A 26,503-nucleotide genomic window follows, 5' to 3' on the forward strand; every position below is an offset into this window, starting at 1 on the left:
AGAGTCTGAGAGGGTGACAGATTGAAAACTGTTTTCCTCATGAAACATGATCTGTTTGAATGTTAAGTCATGACTTTTGGACTCTGCAGCTTTTCAATACTTTATAGATGAGTTTACTTAGATCTAGTCTGCATATTCTATCTGGATGACATACTGATCGATTGAGATTCTCTGGTTATACCTACAACATGTCATGGCAGTCTTACAATGGTTGAGAGATCCCCATCCATCTTTTCTCTAACATGGAGTGCATTTCATCCCATGGATTTAGAGGTGCAGAGTTACATAATTACACCCAAGGGTATTAAGATGGATGAGAAGAAAGCGTCACTATTTGTTTAGTGACCAACACCAACCTCAGTAAAAGCTATACAAAGTTGTTTGGGCCTTGCCTATATTTATAGAAGGTTCATTGATCAGTTTCCTGAAATTGTAGGATCAATCACCAGATACCTATGTTAAGGAGAAGTTTTTGTATTGTCTATATAGGCCAAAATTGTGTTTTGCTTTTTGCAAGAACGTTTTCCAGTGCCTAATTTTGCAACATTCCAATGTGGGTCCTTTCTGATGCTATATGAGGAACAGAAAGGACCCTGAACACATTTATAGATTGATGACATTTCAAGATACATACATAGTAGTATGTTTTAATTAGCATGAATACAAATAGTTAACTCCTGACATTTGTTATATTACAGTTTTGGAAACAAAATGCATGAATATCGAAAGCAGAAAACATGAACTTACATGAGGTAGTTTACCAGAGAAGTGAGAGGTTATGCTATAAGAATTTCATAGCTACGGTTTATGTTTCAGTTCCAGGAATGTCAGAGTTTCACCATTATTCCAAAGATCATGAGGATTGAAATACTCTGCAGGTATTTCATATGTTATACAAAGTACGCACAGAAACACCATAATGAAGGTTCAAATCTTGTTTTTTTGATGATCCACTTCAACCTAAGCAGACAACAGTTTCCAGAAGAGTGAGAAGTCAGAGTGATATCAAGTGTCTCGGTTTTCTCTCTAAGACATTCACCTGCCCCGAGTCCTTTGTTAACCATTATATTCCTATTCTGAATTGTTGTTTGTGGATACAATGAAGTGCAGAATAGTACATGGCTCTCATTGGATCTGACATTTAGGTTAGTGCAGGGAATCAATAGCAACCTTTATGCCTGGCTTTCCTTGAAACTCCGATGAGACATCTTTAGTTTGTCAATATAGCTGAGTTGCAAAAAGGATTTTGATGATAATACCTTGATGTAACAGAGATCACCTGCTCTGATATGCTGGAAACAGCAGAATCGACCTTCTGCTCTGGTAGTAAGTGTCCAACACGAAGCAATTGTGATTTAAGGGTGTGGTGATAAGGAGTTGATAGCGAGCCCTACCGCAATCAATGAAGATTATAAGCAAGTCTACACTTCTTCCTAAAATTACGTTAAGACAACAATCAGGGCTAACCAACATAACTATCAGTTGTTATAGATTGAGATTTGAGTATAGCTGTGGAAATAGCCTGCCCTGAGCTTTATTAATGCAGAGTACCAAGAATATACTAAGTGTGGCAATCTGTTCTGCTCACATCACTCTTTCTTCTTTTCAGTCTCTGAGGTCACACAGTAGGACTGCATCAAAAGTGCAGAAAAGCATCCACATCAATTTAGAATCATTTGTATGTTGAGTAAGTTTGGTTAAGTTGTATTCCCAAATCCTACTTGTAAACATTAGATGACTTCTGTAAACTGCAAAAAGGCCTGTGAGTACACATATACTACCTATATACGTTCCTGTCTTCTGCTGAGTTATGGATCACACTGGGTTGAGTCAAATCTTGTCTTTTTTGTATAGATTTGAATATGCTTTGCACTGACAAATTCAGTTTGTAACTGTTGTCTTTGTTGCAATTTCCAGCCCTGATGAAGTCTAATGCACATACTGCTTATTAGACGAAACACGTGTTGGCATAATCAAAGGGATGCTGTTGTGAACAATAAAGAAGAAGACTGTCACTTATTTTGGAATATGCTGTTTTACTTCTAATTCATGATTTGTACAACTTAACTGTTCAATCCTGCTCGGGATACATCGTGTTTAAACTTATATTACTTGATTGATTGATCAGATTAGTAAAATGTTCATCAAGCAGGCAATGTGAACAGTGTTGAAATTCTAATGTTGCAAAAAGATAAGATATAGCCTTAGTTGTCTTCTGTATTTCATAAACACCATTTATTAAAGTAAAGCAATAAATAAAGCAAGGCTGACCCATGGCATTATTCTAGCTATGAACGGTCACATCCAGACTTCTAAATGTTCACAAGCAGAGAATACAACCACTTAAGGAATATTGGTTCCAAAGTCAGCTCAGCTGGAAGATTGTTCACTCTTCAAGTTTGGGAGCGAGTCGAGCCTTCATAGAAGAAACAACTTGAGAGGAATACAATATGTTCACTGCTAAGAGCAAACATAAAAGCTTTTCTGCCCAACACAGTAGCAATCAGTATTAAAGTCTTCATACACAAATAGAGTCCAGGAATGTATGGCTTCAGGTAAAGGACTTTACAAGAGCAATCATATGATCCACACCACAAGCTACGTCCACCACCTCCCCCGGTACGGTCACCTAGAAAACAAGAAGAAAAAGTAGCCATGTTAAAGTCAGGACTGTGACTGAAGCAATCTTATAAGAAACCCAACAAACCTTATAAGTATTTCATTTATACAGTTTTAGTCCTATAATTTGTAGTAACTCAATAATACGCAGTTTTGCCTCGAGGGGCATCGAATTCGTTTCATATTATTTCTGTTTTGTATATAGCCCAGTGTTGTGGCACTGCTTTGGCATCCTCTAACTTTAGATTTAGTTCTGCAAATGGTGAGTATTGCATGGGGAACAAGGAGCTTCTATTTTTTTGCTAGGGTGAAATGAAATGAAATGAAAAATGGAACTTATAAAGCGCACGTACACCTACGGTTTCTTGGCGCTGGGGTGGGAAGGAAAGCCAGTACAGATCGAATGGGCTAGTTGTAGGCTAATGAAAATAGTCAGGTTTTCAAAGATTTTCTAAACTGGACATAAGATGGAATGAGGCGGAGTGCAGGGGGAAGGGAGTTCCAGAAAAGAGGAGCCTGAGTGGAAAATCGCAAACCACCGTGTTTTTTACGCTTGAAGAGACCGGGGGTGAGAAGATTGTGACTGGAAGAGCGAAGATCGCGCTGGGGAGGGTAGCAGTGCAAAAGGGAAGAAATAAAAGAGTGTCCCTGGGAGGAAAGAGCAGGGTGTGCCACATTAAATAACAGTAGCGACAGAAAATAATGAACATTCGTGGAATATAGTCTGTGTACGAGAGTTACAGGCTGTGGACAGTATATGCCATTTTCTCTGTTGTGTTTCGAGCATGAGCAACAAATAAGAATTTGCATTTTTGTCCTTAAAATAAAATGTTTTGAACATTCTGCAAAAGCTTCTGTGCGAGAGCATTTTCCTTACCCTCCATGGGAAATATTGGTCATCGCTTCTTCCAATCCCTAGACAGCCCCGAAGGTTCTTGCCCCACACAAATAGCTCTCCACGGTCTGTAAAAGGGTAACATAAATGAATGTATTAAAACACATCAAAGTACTCCTGAAAGTGAAACCCTTCTTATGAGAGGTAAGGCTAGGCAAATGGCTACTGTGGTTGTAACGGACACACCTGCACAGCAGTCTGGCAATGTAATTCCCCTAAGTAATAGACAATGTGCATGCAAGGGCAATCAGCAGCATATTCATCATATCACAGTGAGAGAAAGGGAGGTTTTAGACACCACCCTTACTCCTGAGACACACCACATATCATAACAAGTGTGGTGAATCTATTGACAGGATGGGTAATTCCTATTCCTAACTCCTTGACCCCAGGTTATTGGAACGATTAGGGTAAAAAAAGATTTTAGACGAGGTGGTCTCACCCGTGTAATATGGCATGCTTCATCATTGACCACTTCATCCCACCCTGGTAAAATGGGACTATCAGGGCGGACTCGACACCAATTGATAGGGTAGTCCTTAAGACATATTCTTTTTCTGGAGAAAACAGGAGTATAGTTTATATTAAAAAATACCTTAAGGTATACCACAGGTGTATTCCTTATTATGTAGTACCTCAGGTAAGATAAGTATGTGAATAAACAAACTACTGGATGTTTAAGGGTACCATGGCTACATCACCCTTTGAAAGTGCTGACATGTTTCTGCCCGCTCTAAGAGCCAGATAACTATTTAGGGGCATTCCTCAGGGCAGAAAGGATCCTTAACTGTATTTCTATGAGTGTATGTTAATATATATGTTTACTTTGGAAAGACCAGACTTTTCTACATCTCCTTATTTGAATTTCAAGACCCTATTTAGGGCCACTCTTTACTTCATTATCTGGCAGAGACAGGCTGCTCCTGTAGTCACACATTCGTCAAGAACAGGCCAGCGTAAATACCTATAATCTCCCCTCAATCCAGCCAACCTCTCTTGTGTGCATGGGTGAGACCACCTCATCCAAAATCTTTTTTTGACCATAAGGGTCTAATAACCTGGGGACAAGGAGTTAGGAATAGTAGGAATTACCCATTCTGTCAAAAAACTCACCAAACTCATTGTGATTTATAATCAGCAGCACGTTGCCTGCACTGAAATAAGATAAACTATGGAAAAGGAAACAAAGCAAAAACTGAGGTAGGCAAACAGAATGTTTCCTACTATCTTGAGAGTCTGTTGGGATAAAGAGATGGTATGCATTATCATTGGTTGGCTCATGACACATGAACTTTTCCCGTTGACCTAAAACTGACCATAACCCGAGTGTGACTCAGAGTAAACTTGTTTCATCCACGTCCACCTACCCAGTCAAAGCACAGTGCTATATTGCAGTTGAACAGTGTCTGATAAATGGAGACCATCTGAGGAAGCAAAACTCCTCATGTTGGTAACTTGGCAAAAGTATAAATTGTTTTTCCCATGCGAAACCTGTGCTGCGCTAAGTGGCAGAGACTGCATGGTGGAAAGAAAGAAAAATGCAATGAACTATACTAACGCCTGCAAGTCGCGAAATCTATGAAACGCAGAATGCAAAAACAGTGCTGGCAAAGTGGCACCCCTTCCTCATGATGCAGAAGAAAATGTATAAATGCTTTGTGACCGTGCATGTGCCTGTAAAGCACTGAAAAGTTGCTTACTAGCCTCACCAAATATTTTGTAATCTCAATGTTTTCTTTCAAAAACTGGCCTCAGCTTACCTTGTGTAATTAAGCTATGTGGTGGGAGACTGTGGCTCAACTCCAAAGGTTAAGGACACATCAACACATAGCTCACCAGAGGGCAAAATAACATAGGGGATCCCACCAGCATCTACATGTCAGAACCCCATACTTCACAGATCTGAGACAGTCCCAGCGGAGGTGAGTTCTTTGAAAACACACTGTTCAATACGTAGACATAGCTCAATCCAGGAGTATATTTGACCTGATGAATGTCATGTATGAATAAAGGTTAAATGTCTTCTATTCTTAAGCATTTTTACTGTTTGGTCCTTGGGAGTCACATGGTTAAATACAAGATATGTAAGAATCTAGCCAAAGTGAACAGCTAACCCAATAATGAAGAATATTGTGGATGAAGGCTTGATGTCACCACACAGACTACATACAGGTAAATAACACAAGGAAAGCAGATGGTAGTACATGAAGGCAAAGATTGGGCTTCTAAATTTGTTTTATATCTGTTAAAATTTACAAGAAAGATGTATTACAGCCTCATAAAACTATTCCTAACACTCCCTCCCAGTTGGAGAGTACGGACTGGGCTTCCTATTTATACAGGGAAACTATCCACGAGACAACTGTGAGCACTGGAGGACCAACAGTTGAGTTCAATGGAGCGCAGAACACTGTTGCCACTGTGCCTGTTGCGCTACTATTCCGGCATTGCTAACTCTGCCTTTCAATGCACAAGGGATGCTTTAACTGTACTTTGTGAATGCAGGAACGGTGGTCCCTTGCATGCTTCCTTCTCTGCATACACAACCGGTAGCAAATCTCTCCAGAAGAATCCTCCCTGATAATGTGGTTGACAGACTTTTGTAAATCCTTTCAACCAGTCTTTGTGCCATGCAGACTGATACTGCATAACACAAAGCATATGCCAGGTCACATCACAGGCACTGTGCAGACACAGAGCTGTGATGTGACCTGGACATTGATATATTTGGCCCCAGTCTCATGAAGTAATGGGATCTCAAGAAACAGCTGCCACATCTGGTATGCAAAGGGAAGACTGGGTGGCTACACCCATTACCTCTATTAATTGGGCAAGTGGGCCTGCTGCAATCAGGAAGTAGTATACTGCACACCACATCCTGATTTTCAATTAATAGCGCTCAGCCTCTCTAAGAGCAATCACAAAAACTTCACTACTCACAAGCAGAGGGGCCGAGGCATCTTTTTCTACCAGCTCAGAAAAGTTACTTTCCAGCTATAGCGATTGCAATTAACATATATTTTTCTTCAGTTTTTTAAAGCGCTAGCTTGTGAGGACAGCCGCATACTGGCGCATATGTAAGTGGCAATATATGGTGGATATTTCCTAGGATGAGATAGCAAGCGTAGCTGTAGAAGCTCAGGTCATAAAAGCTGGTAGTCATGATCTCTTGTTAGGCAGGGGTGAAACTACACACAGAGTGGCCCTGTCCCCTCCTGGAGGAAAGTGGGATTAGGCCCTATGATTTATTTGGCAGTTGTTTATAATTACTTATAACTTATTGAACTGAATATTCTTACCCATGGACAGCAAATGCCAGAAGCCAATCGAGTTATTTGAAGGCCAGTGAATGAAGGGATGTTTTCTTCCATTTTTATTTTAAAACATGGATATTGTCATTGCAAGCCATAATGTTGTTGTAATTAGAATTTTTGGGTTGAAAGTCATATTGTGGCTAATATGTAGCTTAAATGAAAAGATGCATGTCTTGCACGATTGCTTCAGATAACAAGTTATAAAAGCAGGGGTTATCTGTTATAATACCTGCGCTCAGTGTACCATTACTTCATATTTGTTTTGTTGGGTATAGTGAATTGATATTAAGGGATAAATGGGCTGGTACGGTATTTATCTTGAGTTCTGGGTGCTTGGATGTTTTCCATGTTATGTAATGTTATGCAGTGCACACTACCACCTGGGAGGGTATCCGGTCCTTCTCCGCTAATCACAGACTTTATTTCTAGGTTCCTCTGTGTTCATAAACTCAGATGTCTTTTTGACAGTGCTTGAAAATCTACACAGGTTGACTATACAAAGTCTCATATTTTGTTTTTTTGCTGGTCATATGTTCAATAAACTGAATAAAAAGACATTCAAAAAATATCACACAGTAATATAACAGTATGGACACGGCACTTACTATTCACAGCAGCAAAGTGGCCAAGCCCACAGCGAAGTTGAGTAACTCTGATATCTGGACTGAAGTCGGACAAGCCAAACAGAGTAGGTGGGATCATTTCAGGATATTTGGTTTCTTGCAGATTAGGTCCTTTGCCAAGAATTCCATATCCCCAGACAAACACGTGTCCGTCCTCTAACGAGACAAATAACACGATCAGCATCAAATTATAACATAGCACAAACCTCAGAAGCACCTGTATGCTACTGCAAAGTGAATCCCTGCTCTGAAAACTCAAAACAAAGTATCCAATGAATACGGTGCACGTTCTGGCGACCTGCTGAAACACAAAGAGATTGGAGTATAGATTGCAGCTGTAAAAACATTCAGAATGGTTACCTAATCCGTCCAGTGACTATACATTTTATTACAAATATTATTACAAATCATGAAACAAGGACACTCAAATTTGCGGTCTGAATAATAAAATCATAATTAGTTCAATTCCACAATGTTATTTTAAATTCTTATTTCATTTGAATTTATATGCTTAATAGCTATTACATTTCTGAAATAGTATAAAAAAGCTGGATTCCTTTCAACCAGTGCTGGCTCTATGGATCGGCCCCACTACACTTTGTTCCTAGCAGAGAGATGTTGGGCATCCCGTGGATGTAAATCAAGCTTTAGATGAAAGCGAGTAAGTTGCTCTGCATGATTAAAGAACTAAAAATTTTGGATAAATGGAAAATCAAAAAATTGGGAAGGCTGACTGATGAAGAAAAGTAAAACAAAGGCTTCCTCACAGATTTCTTTGACGCATTATTCCGAATACTCCGTCCCTGTTGGGCACGGGTCTTTGAAGAGAAAAATATGAGTATGTGGTGAATTGGGCATTACGAGAAGAATTCTTTAGATAGAACGTTGTCTCTCTTAAAAACAGACAAGTGTCTTAACTCCAAAGTGGAACGATTGGCTGGTGGCTACTGGCCCCTTATTTGTTTTCTCCCTTTTGTTGTCCCCTGGGTGCTGTGCGAATTATGTGGGTATCTGGAAAGGTCCTGATGAAGGTGGTCTAACTACTCTTCATATACCGCCGAAACGCGCGTCGACCCTATTTTCAGTCCTGTTTTTTTAACATAAGATTCAATCTGGTCGTGGAGATTGCCTTGTCACTCAAACTCCCCCTTGTTCAGATGCAATTTGTATGGAGTTTGGGTGAGTTTGAATGCGTTTGGATGGTTTTTGTGAAATTGATGTATTTATATGATCTTTCCGGGGTCTTTTTTGTAAAGTAAATTTATACATGTACATTTTTGTTATGTGTATCTGATGGAATCGCATGATTGATTTCGCTTTCTGTGATGTTTACACTTTCAGAAAAAGTTTTTTAAAGAAAAAGAAGGAAAATAAAGGAAAAAATGAAATTTCATAAAGTATATAAAGAAATGAAATAATAAAAGAAATGAGAATTAAACTTCAAATGTTAAGTGTCACTGTTGTGATTTGATGTATTATTGAGCCCAGTAGTGATTGAGTCCTCATTGTAATAGACAGATAGGCCACGAGGGAGTGTTTCTTGAAAGCGTGGAGAGAGACAGTAATACGAAAATGAACTGCAAATGAAAAAAAATTTAAAACAGAACATACGGTCCCATAACACGATCTGAAAAATTTGCATGTTATCAGCTAATTACTAAAACAAGTTCGAGAAAACCTTATTAAAGAGAACCAGAGAATGGTACCTTTAACCTTTTCTGTTAAATATCAATGGGGCCAGCTGTTTTCATACTACAATTCTATGGGAGTCTATCTTATCTGATGCGAACATTTTGTACAAATAGGAATATGGTTCGTAAGTTTTTCAAATCACTAAATGAGTTTAGAAATTATGTACTAATTTGCTATTTGGAAGGGGCATGTTTTGGCCATACCATCCAATTACTGAACGGGAACCCTATATATCAATAGTTTGCAACTGTAATTCCAGTCGCAGATCATTGACACGTACCCAACTGCCAAGTTGGGGTGGCAACTGGATCGCAATGGTAAAGGCATACCCTTTGCACTTATTTCCCTTTGGGGTGCCAGCTTGAGGGGGGAAGACTACCAACTCTCACTGAAGTTTCTCAAAATGGAAATGCAGTTTTTTCCATTAAGTGGTCCTGTTTCTTTTAAGAAACTCGAGCTGGTTTAAACAAAAATAATTCTGAAAAACATTCCCAGGAATGGTGGTATGCTGTCCATCGAAGGCAACCATTAGTGTGAATGAAGCCAATCAGAGGGAGCTGAAATTCAATATTTAGCTAACCCACCTATTAGTGCTTAGGCTAGTTTGCAAAATTAGATACTAGTTGAAAAATGCTAGGTCGTAAATTGCGACCACTTTTTGCCACCAGTATTTTCGTACATCTGGTCCCTTATTTTCCCAGCTTTGAGAAGTTTAGTTCTGGGCGATGGTACCAATGAAAATGGCCACGAATGGAAAAATGTGTTTGGACTATATAGTTCCCTTTTAAACAAAATGTAAAGGTTGTCACTGCCAGCTAAGAGATCTATATAAAGACTTGGGGGCATATTAACAAGCGGCAGTGATAATTATCGCTGACCGCAGTTAGCGTGAGGAAATCTATTGCCGGCGATAATCTCCATGTTAGCATTGTATTAACATTGCTTAACGCCATGGAGATAAAAATCCCAGCGATAGCGGGGATTATTGCCGTTTTCAATGGAATATAGCTGGTTTTCCAGCGATATTCCATTGAAAATGGCGATAACCTTGTTGGTAGGGCCTGTGGTTTAGCCACATAATTCACCCCCAATTACAGGTATGCCTAAGTCAGGAATTTAGCAGATGTTAAATTCCTGAGTTAAGCCCCTGTTAGCGATATAAATCACAAAGCTAACGCTGACGGGGCCTTGTTGTTAATATCACGAAGTCCCGTTAGCGATAGATTTCCCTGAAGTGTTCCCAGACACGCCTACCACACGCCTACCTTGCATGTCATTAATTATGCGAGGCTAGGCGATAAAAAATCCGGTTGCTAATCGTTGAAAACCAACGCTAAGCGGACTTGTTGATACGGCGATATGATTATCGTCGCTTAGCGTCCGAAAACGGACGCTAAAGCGGCGATAAAGTATTTATCGCCGCCTTGTTAATATGCTTCTTAGATCTATATGTTTAAGGTTCCTGTACACAGCGGTCATAAAACGTATAGGGAACATACACTGGCAGGCCTAGCAAAAGAAAAAAAAAAAGCAGTTAAAGGCAAGTACAGTGACATGACTTTTTCTCACTATAGCTTTGTTAAAAGCTGGATAGTTCCTCGTAGAAATATATCTTCATGTGCAAAAAAGGTCAGTTACAGATATAAACTTAAAATGACAACACTTTAACCACTTGTACATATTGACAGGTATGTCCGGTGCCAGAGTTCAAACATTTTATTAGTTTGACTGTCCTGGGGTGATGGTTTGACCATTATTCAGATATGGCTGAAGCACAAATAATGGGCTGCTTCTTTAGTAGAGGTCAAAAACAAGTCCTATAGCAGCAGTTATAAGAAGACATTGTCAGGAAAACGTTACATTTACGTTGTGAATGCTGGGAAAAAAGGGGAAGATTGTAAACAAGGCAGATGTATATCTGTACCAGGCTGTTTGCAATGTATTTGTAAAAGGATTGAATGCAGTCGAATTAGTTTTTTAAAAATAAATAATTACACCCTCTAGTGTATACCACTATGATTTATTGTTACAGGTAACAAATCTAGGTATGGATAGATTTAAACTGAAGTACTGATCTACGTACGAAACATTCTTGCCATTACTAGATTACTATGGAAATACACCCATAGATATTCTGTTTCCTGTACTCAGTCTTCTGATGTAGAATCCTAGCAAATTTTAGAAGGGAGGGGCAATTATATTGTTAACTCTTGCTTTCGATATTAAACACCGTTATACCACATTTTGTAACAACTATGCAAATTAATAATCACTTATCCCTCCTCTGCAATCAGTAAGACAACTTCTATAGGGTGGCACTTACCGTTCAGCAGAGCACTTCCTGTCCCTCCACAAACAGCTTGCTTCACCTTACCAACTTCTTTAAATGGCAAGTGCCTTGGAACATTCACCTATTTTAATGGATAAAGAAATATTTTGATATAAAGATGTAAAAACCTGCAAGAAGATTTGTTCAAAAGTCTAATTTATTAATTTTAGCAGGCCAGTGTTCACATGTCGGTTCAATAATTTACATAATGATAAATTCTTTATCAAAAAGGATTGCATTAATCTAAGACTAATTTGGTTCCCAAACAGAACTGTAAAAGAGTTTTGGAAACTCAGAATGGAGACTGGAGTATGTGCAGAAAAAGACCAGAAACAGAAGAGCTTGAACGGAACGAAATCAGATACAGAGACTTTAAGAAGAAATACATTAGATAGTGTTGGAGAGGAGACAATACTGACATACCAAACGATCAGGTTTGTGTTTGGTAAGAGTTAGGAGATCAAGCTTGTGACAGCCAAAGGAAAGAGAGATACGTAGGCAGTTTTGAGAAGACAGAATGCCAATTATGTCGATAATAATTAGTGGATTATTAATGTGGAGACAGCTTCCACCCAAATAAGTTATATAATGCCTTGTTAGGCAAAGGCAGGCTTCTATGAGTAGCCCCGGGCAAACTCAGTGTATCTTACAGCTCAAGCAACAGGCCTATCTCAGATAAAGCAAGTAAAGTAGTCAAGCAGCACTAAACAACACTAACGTCGAGAAAACCAAACAACAAAATTCAAAAAAACAATTTACCATTTTTAGGGGTCAAAGCACATGCACTGGGAACCTGACTACCGATGTCACAGTACCCCAGAGACAAATCTACCAATAACATCCAGTCCCAAAAAATTGGGAAACGATGCAAAAAAAATGAATTTCCTACATGAAGGCTGCACTATCATTGCAAAGAGAAAGAAAAGATCAAATATAAATGAACCTAGCAGACAGAGGAGAATGGAAAATATCAGATTTAGAGGGATAACAAGTGAGAAACGAAAGCATAACAAGGGGCCTGTGTAGTGCTGTAGGAATCCCAGATGGGACCATTGTAGCTTTTTGGGTGAAAACAAAAAATGCATAAGGCAGTGACAGTGTAGGAAATCTGCCTTTTCTACCTTGTCTCCCCACATTTTCCCCTTTTGCTGGGCCCTATATTCTTGCTGGCTTTAAAACTATTTGCACTTTAACCTCTGCTAACCACTTGTATAGTGTCTGGAGTCCTCCTTTAAACATGTTTTGATTAGCATATTCCTAATTGGTATATTTAACGTGCCTGTAAGACCCTAGTGTATGGTACAAGATATACCCAGGGCCTAGAAGTTAAATGCCACTAGTAGACTGCAACACCTTTTATGCCATCCACTATAGTGGTAGTATAAACATAGCTTCAGGCCTATCAGTGTAGCCTCCCTGTAGTAGTGCACCTGTCTAAATAAACCTTCCAGGCAAGTCAAAACCTACTTTATAAATATTAACTAGCAGCCCGCCCCGACGTTGTCCGGGGGCAATGAGGCTCAGTGTGCAGTCCTCCGGAGCGCAACCACCACCTTCAGGGCCCCCACAGACCTCTCGCGCCTCGAATCCCAGGCCCCCAACCACCTGTACAGCCGTGGGCCAAAGACCGGGTGACACTTACCGCCGCTCCTTAGCTTCGCGCTCCTGGCCGCTCCTCCCCGCGCTCGTGTCCGCTCCTCAGCCTCGCGCTACTGGCCGCTCCTCCCCGCGGCCTACACCTGGGCATGTCGGACCTGTACCTAAGCCCACCGCGGGCGCCGCCGCTCCTCAGCCACGCGCTCCTGTCGCTGCTCCTCGCGCTCCTGGACGTTCCTCCTCGTGCTCCTGGTTTACTTCCTGAACTTTACCAAAATGTCTGACGGTGATGTCAGCACGTTCCTCGTTAGCGCACACGCCCACCTCAGACATGGCACTACTTCCAAGGGACTACTTTTGCAGAGAACGTACTTTGCCCTTTTAACATATATTTTTTGCTGATATATAGCCTATGACCATCTGCTTACCCTGACCTTTCCAACGCTGTATTGGGTGTTTTGATTGGCGCTGTGGTTCCCAAGTTTACCCGCCTCAAAGGTTCAAAGTTCTTCCTTTATAATAGTAGTATAGATAAATACTCCTATTTAGGCATTGTAGTCCACAAGGCAGGGGGCTTGGTTTTTAAAAATAGGACACGTAAAAATGTAATGTTATGTCCTTACAGTCTAGCACATTCTACACTGTGGCAGGCCTAGGTGTCCTGTGTAGAAAACCAGAGGACAGATTAGAATCCTAATACTGTATCTCGGGACCAGGACTAGCTAGAAAAATAAAACAACACATATTTTAATAGTTATTAATAATCCAATGCAATGGCAAAGTTAGACTTTTAATAAATATTAAGGAAAAAGTAACTTTTAGAAAGTTATCTTTTCCCTGCTTAAAGTTCTTGAAGGCAAATTTGCATTTGCTCTCAGACTTCTCCAAGTCAGAGATTAACATTTGAATAGGTGTGAAATGTTTCACAGGAGCAAAAACAGTCTAACCTGAATAGGCACAGATGATTCCTCTGAATCTCACTGAATATGCAGGGTTGGGGGTTATACTGTTAAATACTACATGGCAGAAATCTGGGTTTATATATAGCACTTTGGGGCATACTTGAAAAGCATGGAACAATATAGCAAAATAATTCTTGTGTATCCGCTGTCTGTTTACTGGAAAACCCTACTTTTGTGTTATCAGACATCTGCCTCTGGGACTTGCATATAATAGTAGAGGCACACGTCTGGTTGCTGAAAAACCATACTTTTGTTCTAACAGACTTCTGTCTGTCAGTGGCTGCCTCAAACTGGATTTTGATTTACCATCATAATCCTTGATGTGGGACAACACTAAGATTACACAATTCCTGTGCACCCCACCCCAGCTCTTGTAGCCCAAATTGAGTGTGGCAGAAGACTTTAGTCATCTTGAAAATGTCACAAAAGTGTGTGGGGTTAGCCTGGGAACTTTTACCCCATGCTTCGGCCGTACCGAGGAGTCATTCCCACCCACTAGCTCGTGCCAGACATAAAAATTGAGTCTCCAAGCACCCACTTCAGAAACCTTTCTGGACCTGAGGAAAATCAGAAGAGGACTGGACCTGCTGTCTGTGACCTGAGATGAGTCCTGAAGGCCTGGACCTGCTTCATCTAGTGCCAGGAACAAAGAAGGGGTCATAAAGCTGACCTCATATTCAAGCTACAGAGATGCTGCAAGTGGTCTTTCAGTCTGCTGCCCAGCTGCTCTGTGGGAACTTGACCTGGACTGGACCCTGCTGTTGGTCTCTGCCTGACACCCTGTGAGACCTTAAGTGCCTCCCTGAGGTCCTGGGAAGATTGAAGAGTACTCCTGTGGTGGCCTGAGACTTAAAGTATTAAAGTCAGATGGTAAATGGTTTGACCAGGATGAATCTGGCTGGTCTATCGCACCTGTGACATAGCATTTTAATGCATTCCCAGGTCTACTGCTCCTGGTAAATTTGGCAATGTGCCAAAATCCATGGGTGGATGCGTGGGAACACACACACTACATTAATAGCAAGCCCCCCTGGAGCAGAGTAACACTAGTCACTGCCTTACTTTACTGCAGATTTACCAAGCCACGCAGGGCCACATAAGGCGGTCCTCCATGGCTTGGTAAATCTCATTCTAGGTTTTGAGTAACCCTGCGTCCCCTTGCGTGGAACAAGGGCGACGCAAAACCTTTGATAAATCTGCTCCGGTTCTGCAAAGGGCCTGTCCCACAACTAACTGTTGCTGTTCCACCACTGCAGAGATCGATGGGTGCTTGCCCTTACCAACACTAGATGTTCCATGTGACTGTGCACTTGTGTCCACTGGTTGGATAGGCACTCCTGAAGCGGGCACTTATGAAGATTGGTGTAAGGCACTATCGCAATGCCATCATTCCTAAGAGGTGGAGAACAGCGCATAATGACAAGTGACTGAGTGGCTGAAAAAGAGGCAGGAGTCGTTGGAACGTGTGCACCCTCTGCAGGCTAGGGAAAGCTTTTCCTTCCCACTAAAATCTTTAGGACTGCAACTAGAAAAGGTTAGGCCTGAAGTGGTTCTACGTAAGAATTGTTGGCATTCATTGTGATTCCTAAGCTGTAAAGAAGACAAACTGCGGCATAGGTGTGGGCTAGACATAGTTGTTTGCTTGCACGCTTGATCAGCCGGTGATCGAGGTAAGGGAACACATGAATTCCTTTCCTTTTTAGGTGAGCAACCAAGAACATCAAACACATGGTGTAAACCCTTGGAGGTGTGGTGACTCCCCTGAACTGTTGGCCACTAACCAAGAAGTGGAGGTAGCGTTAATGAGATGGGTGAATCAAGATGTGAAAGTAGGCGCCCTTCAGGTCAGGAGAGGCAATGAAGTAGTCTTACTGTAGCAGGGGAATGACATCTTGTAGCGTGACTGTATGAAAATGCTCTAACAAGGTGCATCGGTTGAGAGGACAGAGGTAGATGACTGGTCTGAGATAACTTTACTACTTGGGAATGAGGAAGTGTAATCAATAGTTGCCTTTGCCCCGGTGCTGTCCGGCAATGGCTTTCGAAAGTAGCGCCTGAACCTCCACTTGAAGTACTGTGTGATGCTCGGGACAGAGGGTGCTTGTGCGAGCGAGGGGGTGGTTGGCTGAGTGGCCACAAGCTCTAGACAGTAACCCTGTTCTATAATGGATACGACCAACTTGTCTGTGGTGATTTCTTCCCCTTAGGGAAGAAATCTCAGTAGTCAGACCCAGACAGGTGTTGTGTGATGGAGGGGAATGGGGTGTGGTTTAGGTGCTGGGGAAGTCACTGTTTGGAAGTGGAGGCTCCCTTACTAGAGGTGCCTCTGCTATACCCTTAAGAGTTGTCGTCTCAAAAGGAGCTCCCTTTGAAACCTCTGCCACTCTGTTGCTGATAGCCCTGCTGTGTGCTTTGGTAGGAGTGGGTGGGTTCTGAGGAAGTGGGATTTGAGCCTCCTCTGTAATGCTGCCTACAAAAGGAACTTCTGTGAGACGAGGTCTGCAAAGCGATCATCGTCTTGCCCATATTTGTGTTATTGTTCATCTTTTCAAGCACTGTGTCAACCTGTGGTCGAAAAAGGTGTTCCCCATCTAACGGCAGGTTGACATGGTGCTGTTGTAAATCAGATTTGAAACTAGACGTTTGGTGCCAGGAATGGTGACATAAAATGATAGAGGTGTTGACTCCAGGTGCAGCGATATCAGTAGCATCCAAGGCACACCAAATGTTAGTGTTGGAAATAGCCTTGCCTTTCGCTCTGAACTCTTTCACTCTCTTACGGTACTGGTCAAGGAGGTGCTGCCAGAGTCCATTCATTTGCGACCTATGGGCCCTGTCGTACCTGGCTAGGAGGCCCAGTGAGTTGGCGATGCACCAGTGAGTGGCCACCCCAACTCTTTTCCCTGTAGTGTCTATGTGCTTACTTTCTTTGTCAGGAGGTGGCGCGTCCCCCGTACCTTGGGCTGCTGCCCCTTTCATGGCTGTGGTGACCACCAGCGAGTCAGAAGGAACACAGTCCCTAATATACAGGGGATCAGTGGAAGCTGGCTTATCTTTTTTTCTTTATGTGTGGGGTAACCACCCAAGATTTGACAGGCTCTATAGAGTTAACCATCCCCTGTAACATAGAAAGAAACTGCTAAGAGCGTTCTGTTTTTGAGAGTGTCTCTAGAAGGAAATCATCTTCCCCTGGCTGAGTGTAAAGGTCCACCATGTGGTAGGTGGCTGCATGCTGGCTGAGACCTTGGTAGTCCATAGTATTATCCGGTCGAGAGGCCCTAACTGGAATGTGCTCTAGGTCTGGATGTGTGGGAGGCTCCACATCATAACCTCCCAGAGATCACCTGAGGGGATCTGGATAGACAGGAGGGAAATCTTCTCCTGGTGAATAGGGACTAGGTCTACCAGTGTCTAAGCTAGACTGTGGACGCCTATGAGGGGAAAGTATGGAAGAAGAGGGAGGGGGAGGAGTGAGAGGTACAGGTGAGAACGGAGGAGGAAGAGAACTAAGAGAGGGTCATGTGTCCTTTGGCCTCTCAGGCGGCCAGCGTAAGCCTGAGCCTCCTAAATGGAAGCCTTCCTTTTCTGAGGCAGAACTTTCTCGGAAGCCGCAATCTTTTCAGTCTGTGGATGGATAACAACCTTTCGCTGTCTGGCATCCAATTCCTCTCTGTACCTCTCGAAGACGGAACAGTGCTCGTTAAGGGGCTTCAACGCCAATAGCTTTGGTGCCACACACAGTGTCAAGGTCGGCCCAGGGAACACTGGAGGTATCTCTTGTATAGCATCCATTCCATTGCCTCAAGATGGTCTTCATTCTCAGCAGGGAGTCCAGAGCAAGCAGTAGCCCAAAGGGCCCCAAGGACCGAGAGGCCTGGACACTCGTTGTTGGGGGGACCGATGAATGGAACCAGTGCATAGAGAGAATACACATCAAAGATGGTACTCCGGACAGGATGGAAGTCCATGGATTCAAGGCCACGACAGGAACTGATGAACTTGCTCATACCAGGAGCACACTGGATCACGACCAAACCAGATGGTGAACAAAAACAATCTGTTAATGGAGTTGGTGACCATGCGCATTTACGTCTAGAGGAGGAGTCGGTATGACCACATGACTAAAAATACTTCTTCAAAGAAATACAACTTGCAAAACCCGAGCCAGACACTAGACAGCAGTAGAATGCACAGCATGTATATCTGAAGCCACACATGCTTCAAACATACATTTATGAAAAATAGAAATACAAGGATTACAGATAAACTAATATTGATGCTTATAGAATCTTGCTAAGTAGGGATCACTTTTACTAGCACATACTTGTTAAATGCAAATTGGTGAGAAATGAAGCCCTAGTAAAACTGGGGATTTTTACTGATACTGAACCTGTTAAAAGAGTGAAATTTAACAAACAAACCAGTCCTTCTCAATGCCTTTCTAAATATATAATCAAGGCCACTGGAATTATGTAGCTGGAGACGACAAATGATGCTGTATAATGCGGCACATTTTCTAATAGTATTACTACATTATTTAGTGATTTTTAAACTTGGTAACACTGTCTCGACATTGGTTGTACCTCACTAGTACTGTTTAACAACCAAATATAGCAATAAGCAACAAAATGACACCAGTACAGCTTTAGAAAGGGCCTTCCACCGCACTGCAACATTTTTAGTAACTTTGGAACTGTTTGAGCTAGAAACAAATTTTCGGATACTATGCGGCAAATGGATTATGTGGCAAATCTATAATTATGCAAAAAAATCACCATGGCCACACAAATCACATAATTCCTGTGGACTGGGTATAAATCGGGAGACCAAAAAGCATGCGAAGAGGAGCGTTAGCTAACTTTCAGTAGTGGCATGGCCAGTATATATTCAGTCATGATACTGAACTTTTTTTTTAAAACTATAAAAAATAAGTCTACAGAGAAGGAAAAGAGATCATGCTCAAGAGTGACAAGAACTTTAAAAAAACAATTAAACCAACTGATATGGAAAAGTAGGAACCGAAGAACTGGGGAACAAATTAGGGGATTCATTTGTGCCTCTTACAGAAAATGTATGAAGCAAAAAAGTAGAAATCAATTGAATTCAACTGGATTCATTTATAAGAAAGTTTAGCGAGCCACATAAATTTGAAGGTAACTTAATCAATTGTTATTGAAAAATAGAGTCCAGGAATTAACTGTGTAGCAGGCTAGTCCACTTATATAAAAATTATTACATTGCTCTGATATTTCGAGAAGTCCATCCACTCTGGAAAAACTTAGCTTTCCCCAACGAAGGCGCACTGGAGTTTACAATCATGGACGCACAGAATGCTCTGATCTCTTTCAGAGCTGATGGTACCCTGGGTCCGAATGGTCTACAGATGACTATGTCTGAGACAAATCTATTCCTCGGGGCAGAAATTTCAACACATTGATATAGCAACTGACTACAAAATAGCATTGTTCCCAATATTTGGTGGGTATCATTACCACTGTTCTTAATAAGCTGCGCGCATGTGTGCGCGCGCACATCTGTTTACCGGAGCGCGCAGTGCTGTGTGTGGAGCGTGCACACACACAGCACATAACGTGAGAGCGTTCGTGCCGCTTGCTTTTAAAAAGCAAGCAGTGTGAAAAAATGTTGTTTCCAGCTTGCTGAGAGCTGCGGACAGAAGACGAGGGAGCGGCAGGTAAGTTTTGTGGCAGCCTGTGGTGGGTTGAAGGGCATTTATTTCTTCTTTTGAATGTAGAGCGCGGCTGTCGGCAGATTGTGTGCTTTTCTTTAAGTATTTTTGTTAATTGAAGCGCCGTTAGGATCTGTGATTAACATGAATACTTAAAACAAAAGCACACAATCTGCCGACAGCCAAGCATGTCCTTTCAATTAGCCGCATTTCCCCAATCCTCCTACCAGACTGCGAGGGGGAGGCAGTAGGAAGGCCTGCATCCCGCTGCAGCCAGAGACGTTTTAAGGCGTGGGCAAAGTGGGCTCTGGCCCAGGGCCCCAGCCTTTCAGGGGGCCCCCTGATATAGCCAGCTTTATTCTGCAGTCTTGCCCTGGTGACCTTGAATAACTCTTGAACAGATTGCTGCAAATAGCGTTTTTCTTAAATTTTTTTTTAATCGGGATAATGTGAGAGAACTAGTACATACATTTTGCCAACAAATTGTTGTTTATATTTCAAGCAACATTTATAAAACATGTTTCTTTTAATCCAATCAGGATCTCACATATAAAAAAAATGGGAGGGTGTTACAGAGAGGATCTGCAGCAATATTAGTGAGCTGCTGTGTTGTCAGCAATGTTCCCTCTAATTTTTTTCCTCTGTGTGCGGCAGTGGAGGGTCTCTGTGCGTTGCAACCATGGCTACGCGCCAGGACCCAAACCGCCGTGTCTGCGGCGCCAAATGACACTCAAAACATTTACTTTACAAAGTGAAAAGATGGTGCATTTTCACACATACAGCGCCACAATAAGGGTCTTACGGGCAGTTTGCAAATTGGATAAGCACGCCATGACATGATTTGGTTAAACTGGCCCGTTCTGCTCTCTGTTCCACTCGCTTTCCCTTGTTTTTGTTCCCCTCTGCCCTCTGTTCCAATCTTTTTTTGTGCCTTTCTGCCCTCTGTTCCACTCGTTTTCCCCCCGTTTTTTGTGCCCTTCTGCCCTCTGTTCCACTTGTTTTTTGTGCCTTTCTGCCCTTCGTTCCACTTGTTTTCCCCTCGTTTTTTGTGCCCTTTTGCCCTTTGTTTAACTCGTTTTCCACTTTTTTTGTGCCCTTCTGCCCTCTGTTTAACTTGTTTTCCCCTTTTTTTGTGCTCTTCTGCCCTCTGTTCCTCTCGTTTTTTGTGCTCTTCTGCCATCTGTTCCACTCGTTTTCCCCTCGTTTTTGTGCCCTTCGGCCCTCTGTTTCACTCGTTTTCCCCTTTTTTTTTTGCCCTTCTGCCCTCTGTTTAACTCGTTTTCCCCTTTTTTTGTGCTCTTCTGCCCTCTGTTCCACTCGTTTTTCCCTTGTTTTTTGTGCTCTTCTGCCCTCTGTTCCACTCGTTTTTTGTGCTCTTCTGCCATGTGTTCCACTCGTTTTCCCCTTTTTTGTGCTCTTCTGCCCTCTGTTCCACTCGTTTTTCCCTTGTTTTTTGTGCTCTCCTGCCCTCTGTTCCACTTGTTTTTGGGGCCCTTCTGCCCTCTGTTCTACTTGTTTTTGTGCCTTTCTGCCCCCTGTTTCACTGGTTTTCCTCCCCTTTTTCTTGTGCCCTTCTGCCCTCTGTTTCACTTGTTTTCTCCTTTTTTTGTGCCCTTCTGCCCTCTGTTTCACTTGTTTTCCCCTTCTTTTTGGTGCCCTTCTGCCCTCTGTTTCACTCGTTTTCCCCTTTTTTTGTGCCCTTCTGCCCCCTTTTTTGTGCCCTTCTGCCCTCTGTTTCACTTGTTTTTCCCTCGTTTTTGTTCTCCTCTGCCCTCTGTTCCACTCTTTTTTGTGTGCCTTTCTGCCATCTGTTCCACTCGTTTTCCCCTCGTTTTTATGCCCTTCGGCCCTCTGTTTCACTCCTTTTCCCCTTTTTTTGTGCCCTTCTGCCCTCTGTTTCACTCGTTTCCCCCTTTTTTTGTGCTCTTCTACCCTCTGTTCCCCTCGTTTTTGTGCCCTTCGGCCCTCTGTTTCACTCCTTTTCCACTTTTTTTGTGCCCTTCTGCCCTCTGTTTAACTTGTTTTCCCCTTTTTTTGTGCTCTTCTGCCCTCTGTTCCTCTCGTTTTTTGTGCTCTTCTGCCATCTGTTCCACTTGTTTTCCCCTCGTTTTTGTGCCCTTCGGCCCTCTGTTTCACTCGTTTTCCCCTTTTTTTGTGCTCTTCTGCCCTCTGTTCCACTCGTTTTTTGTGCCCTTCTGCCCTCTGTTCTACATGTTTTTGTGCCTTTCTGATCTCTGTTCCACTCGTTTTTCCCTTGTTTTTTGTGCTCTTCTGCTCTCTGTTCCACTCGTTTTTTGTGCCCTTCTGCCCTCTGTTCTACATGTTTTTGTGCCTTTCTGATCTCTGTTCCACTAGTTTTTCCCTTGTTTTTTGTGCCCTTCTGCCCTCTGTTTCACTCGTTTTCCCCTTCTTTTTTGTGCCCTTCTGCCCTCTGTTTCACTCGTTTTCCCCTTTTTTTGTGCCCTTCTGCCCTCTGTTTCACTCGTTTCCCCCTTCTTTTTTGTGCCCTTCTGCCCTCTGTTTCACTCGTTTTCCCCTTCTTTTTTGTGCCCTTCTGCCCTCTGTTTCACTCGTTTTCCCCTTCTTTTTTGTGCCCTTCTGCCCTCTGTTTCACTCGTTTTCCCCTTTTTTTGTGCCCTTCTGCCCTCTGTTTCACTCGTTTCCCCCTTCTTTTTTGTGCCCTTCTGCCCTCTGTTTCACTCGTTTTCCCCTTCTTTTTTGTGCCCTTCTGCCCTCTGTTTCACTCGTTATCCCCTTTTTTTGTGCCCTTCTGCCCTCTGTTTCACTCGTTTTCCCCTTCTTTTTTGTGCCCTTCTGCCTTTTGTGTCACAGCTCTTGTGTGCTGTGAGGACGCGGGGCAGACTCTGGCCTTTTGTTTAAGTATTGCTGTTAATCAGAGCCCCTTCACGGGCTCCGATTAACAGCAATACTTAAACAAAAGGCCAGAGTCTGCCCCGCGCTTTCCTAACAAAAGCGTAGACAGTTTCCAAACACAGCGTGTGCTAATACGCAGTGTTTGGAAACTGTCTACGCTTTTGTTATTAAAGCGCGGGGCAGACTCTGGCCTTTTGTTTAAGTATTGTTGTTAATCGGAGCCCGCGAAGGGGCTCTGATTAACAGCAATACTTATACAAAAGGCCAGAGTCTGCCCCACGCTCCCACATAGCCGCAAGCGCCACAAGCTCTCCCCCGCATCCTTACCTGCACTCCTCACAACCGCTCTACCGCATTCCCGCCGCTCGCTTCTTTCAAAGCGGCCGGCGGCGCGACGTCTTGACTGTGTGCGCGCTCGCCGCGAGGTGGTGCGCGCTGAGGTCAGGAGTGGTGCCTGCGCGCGTGCTCTAGAGGGAATATAATATTTTATTAAACATTTTATTAAACATACTTAGAATGTGGATAAGTATGCCTGTGCACTGTCCGTGACCTGGCCAAAGAAGGCATGAAAGAGCTGAAACTGGATCATAAATTCAAAGCTGAAGTGGACAGGGGCCCCCAAAATACATTTGGCCCAGGGCGCCCATAATTCTGAAAATGTCCTGGCTACCGCACACTAAGGATACTCAAATTGTTTGGAAGCGCTGCTTTGACCGACATGCGGGGCACCTAGCGGCTGCCCAAAGGCCTCGAGGTGCACACAAGCCACCCAGGCCTGCCCAGGCATTACTTGGATGTCCCCGCCAACATCACAGCAGGCTGGCCCTGGGGATAAGGCTGCTATCTGGGCACCGCAGGCTCTGAAAATAAACACAGCTCTGGGGGAGGCGAGGGAGCAGCAGACTGTGAGAGGGGGCACTCTGTGAGTTACCAATTCTTACTTTTCTCCGCTAGCACTAATCAGAAGCTGGCTGGCACTCTGCACTAAGCATTGAGCAATGGTGCCCACTACCCCCTCGTCGCTTCAGTGGTTCACTTTACAAGCTTGGGTCTTCAATAACTTCCTGTAAGATACTGTTGTGTCCAGCCAGAGGACCACTGCAGGTTCTTGCCCGCTGGATCCACTCGTTCGCTTGCACACATCTATACCTTGGATCACCTGGAAGCAGTGCTTTAAACTGGCCGGTAATGAGTACCAGAACTTTTTTATTTTGAGAGGGAGAGTACCGGCACTTTTTAATTCTTAGAGGGAGAGTACCAGCACTTTTGAAGGGTGACGTAATACGTTTAATTGCAAAGACAAGAAACAAGCATGTACTCTGGTTCAGAGTACCTGCACTTCTATTTTTCCATTTCAAGCCCTGGCCGGAAGGATATGGAACAGGCATGAAGCCTACCACAACATGTAAAGCAGGGCTCTGGTAGGATAGTCTTCGGTAAATCCAAAATGATGCGGAAAGCTCTGTGGCAAAGAATTACTAATTGACACTTGTTATGTGGAATTATTGGTTCATACTCAACAGAGCTGGTGGCTTTTAACCACATAAAAATCCGCCTCCTTTTGAAATATTGCTGTTGCTTCTCATCACGTTAGGGCAGCGCTACCCTTTATCCTTCAGGTGCATGTTAGACTCTTATGATCTTAAAAGCTTACAAGGCAGCGCCACATCCAGGATATGTACCCAGTGTAAGGGGGCTCTCCCAGTTAGTCTGCTGAGTGTGCCTGCTGAGGTCTGTAGCTTCCCTTCAGCTCACACGATTTTATTCCAATACACCCAATGCCACCTGTCATCCTCCAAGGTCGAGTAAGTGAACACTGCTGACTTGTAATATCCAGCTGTTTATATATTGTATCATACATTAGTGGGTAATTTGTCAAATAAAAGTGTTCACTGTGAGCCTGTCAAGATGCTGTATAAGTAGGGCTGTCTACTCCAGCTTCCACTCCATCTCATGCTTCTTTCCTCCACTACCATACACTCCTTTCTCCTTACATCACTTTCCCACATTCTTTTTTGTCCCAGCTTACACTCTTTCTCTGTCTCTCTTTTCCTTATTCTTTCCCACTTTTCTTGCTTTCTTTCGCTTGATCTGGGTCATGGTTTGATGAAGAAACATAAGTGCCGGTCCCCAAAAGTGAATGCCGATACCAATCGCCTGAAAACACTTGGCACAAATTAAGCAGTGCTCATACCATTATTTGACCTCCTTCAATGTGTTTACCACTTTATATAAGAACCGAGACAGTGGAAGAGAGGCTCAAGTCACACAGTGTGATTGATTGAGGAATGCCTGATTAGAATCCAGGTCGTCTAGATCTACAGTTGTCAACACAGTGACTATACCTTATTTCATCATTTATAATCGCACCTCATTTTTAGGTCTCGTGACCTAAACAAAGCTTACCTAACTGTGGCGATTTGGTGCTGTGCCCGTGGCTTGCGCATTGACCTAAAATGCGCGTGCACAGCACCAAATCGCCAGCCATCTGTTCCCCAGCTTGGATCTCCTGGCTGCTCCTCCCCTAATTATCCGCACATCAAAGGCTGCTCCCGCCCCCTGCTTCACACTTCAAACGAATGCTACCGAGAGCATTTCCCGGCCGGCCGCTTTTAATTTCATTTCGCAAGCAGTTCCCCCCTCCTCCCTCTCCTCCCTCTCCTGACTTTCTCCTGCCTGCCACACCAATCCAAACTGAGGCGCTGCTGCTCCAGTCCCTGTATTACTCCCACTCATCTATGATTAGGAATAAAAGACTGTCGGTTAAAAACAGTTTCAAGATAAAAATGGTTTCCCATTACTTTTGCAGAATGTTCTGCATTTCCTTAACCGCCTCCAACTCTCCGACTTTCACATGCACATACCACTTTGCCGATACTGACCGAGACATGCGCTTTATAAGCAGGAAATAGAATTCTACAGGAAACAATACTACCGAAGACCATTCGAGGGTGTGAGCTCAATGCCACCGAAGAGTACGTACAATTATTATACTTAAAGTTCAGTCAACTACCCTTGATGCACGGACAACCTTTGAAGAAAGAGAAAAGCATGTACCCTCACCCTCACCCTCACTCACCCTCAACCCCTCACCCTCACTCACCCTCAACCCCTCACCCTCAACCCCTCACCCTCACTCACCCTCACCCTCACTCACCCTCAACCCCTCACCCTCAACCCCTCACTCACCCTCACCCTCACTCACCCTCAACCCCTCACCCTCACTCACCCTCACTCACCCTCACCCTCACTCACCCTCACCCTCACCCTCACCCTCACTCACCCTCACCCTCACTCACCCTCACCCTCACTCACCCTCACTCACCCTCACCCTCACTCACCCCCAACCCCTCACCCACCCTCACCCTCACTCACCCTCACTCACCCTCAACCCCTCACCCTCACTCACCCTCAACCCCTCACCCTCACCCTCACTCACCCTCAACCCCTCACCCTCAACCCCTCACTCACCCTCACTCACCCTCACTCACCCTCAACCCCTCACCCTCACTCACCCTCACTCACCCTCACCCTCACCCTCACTCCCTCACCCTCACCCTCACTCACCCTCACTCACCCTCAACCCCTCACCCTCACCCTCACTCACCCTCAACCCCTCACCCTCACTCACCCTCACTCACCCTCACCCTCACTCACCCTCACTCACCCTCACTCACCCTTACCCTCACCCTCACTCACCCTCACCCTCACCCTCACTCACCCTCACTCACCCTCACTCACCCTCACTCACCCTCAACCCCTCACTCACCCTCAACCCCTCACCCTCACTCACCCTCAACCCCTCACTCACCCTCAACCCCTCACCCTCACCCTCAACCCCTCACCCTCTACCCCTCACCCTCACTCACCCTCTACCCCTCACCCTCAACCCCTCACTCACTCTCAACCCCTC

General features: G+C 43.6%; 1 protein-coding gene across 1 annotated transcript in view; it reads right to left on the reverse strand.

Annotated features, from left to right (window-relative positions):
• Positions 1 to 2,019: 2,019 nt before the first annotated feature.
• The window catches only part of RCC1L (RCC1 like), a 129,089-nt gene continuing 104,605 nt past the window's right edge, over positions 2,020 to 26,503 (reverse strand). Inside the window, exons 8-11 of the mRNA XM_078679418.1 lie at positions 11,467 to 11,554; positions 7,434 to 7,607; positions 3,497 to 3,582; positions 2,020 to 2,629 (exon numbers count right to left, since the gene is read on the reverse strand). Of these exons, the coding sequence (XP_078535544.1) occupies positions 2,552 to 2,629; positions 3,497 to 3,582; positions 7,434 to 7,607; positions 11,467 to 11,554 (426 nt within the window). The 3' untranslated portion in view covers positions 2,020 to 2,551. The remainder of the gene's footprint in view (positions 2,630 to 3,496; positions 3,583 to 7,433; positions 7,608 to 11,466; positions 11,555 to 26,503) is intronic.

Source organism: Lissotriton helveticus, chromosome 3_1, assembly GCF_964261635.1.
Source record: "Lissotriton helveticus chromosome 3_1, aLisHel1.1, whole genome shotgun sequence".
NCBI lineage: Eukaryota > Metazoa > Chordata > Amphibia > Caudata > Salamandridae > Lissotriton > Lissotriton helveticus.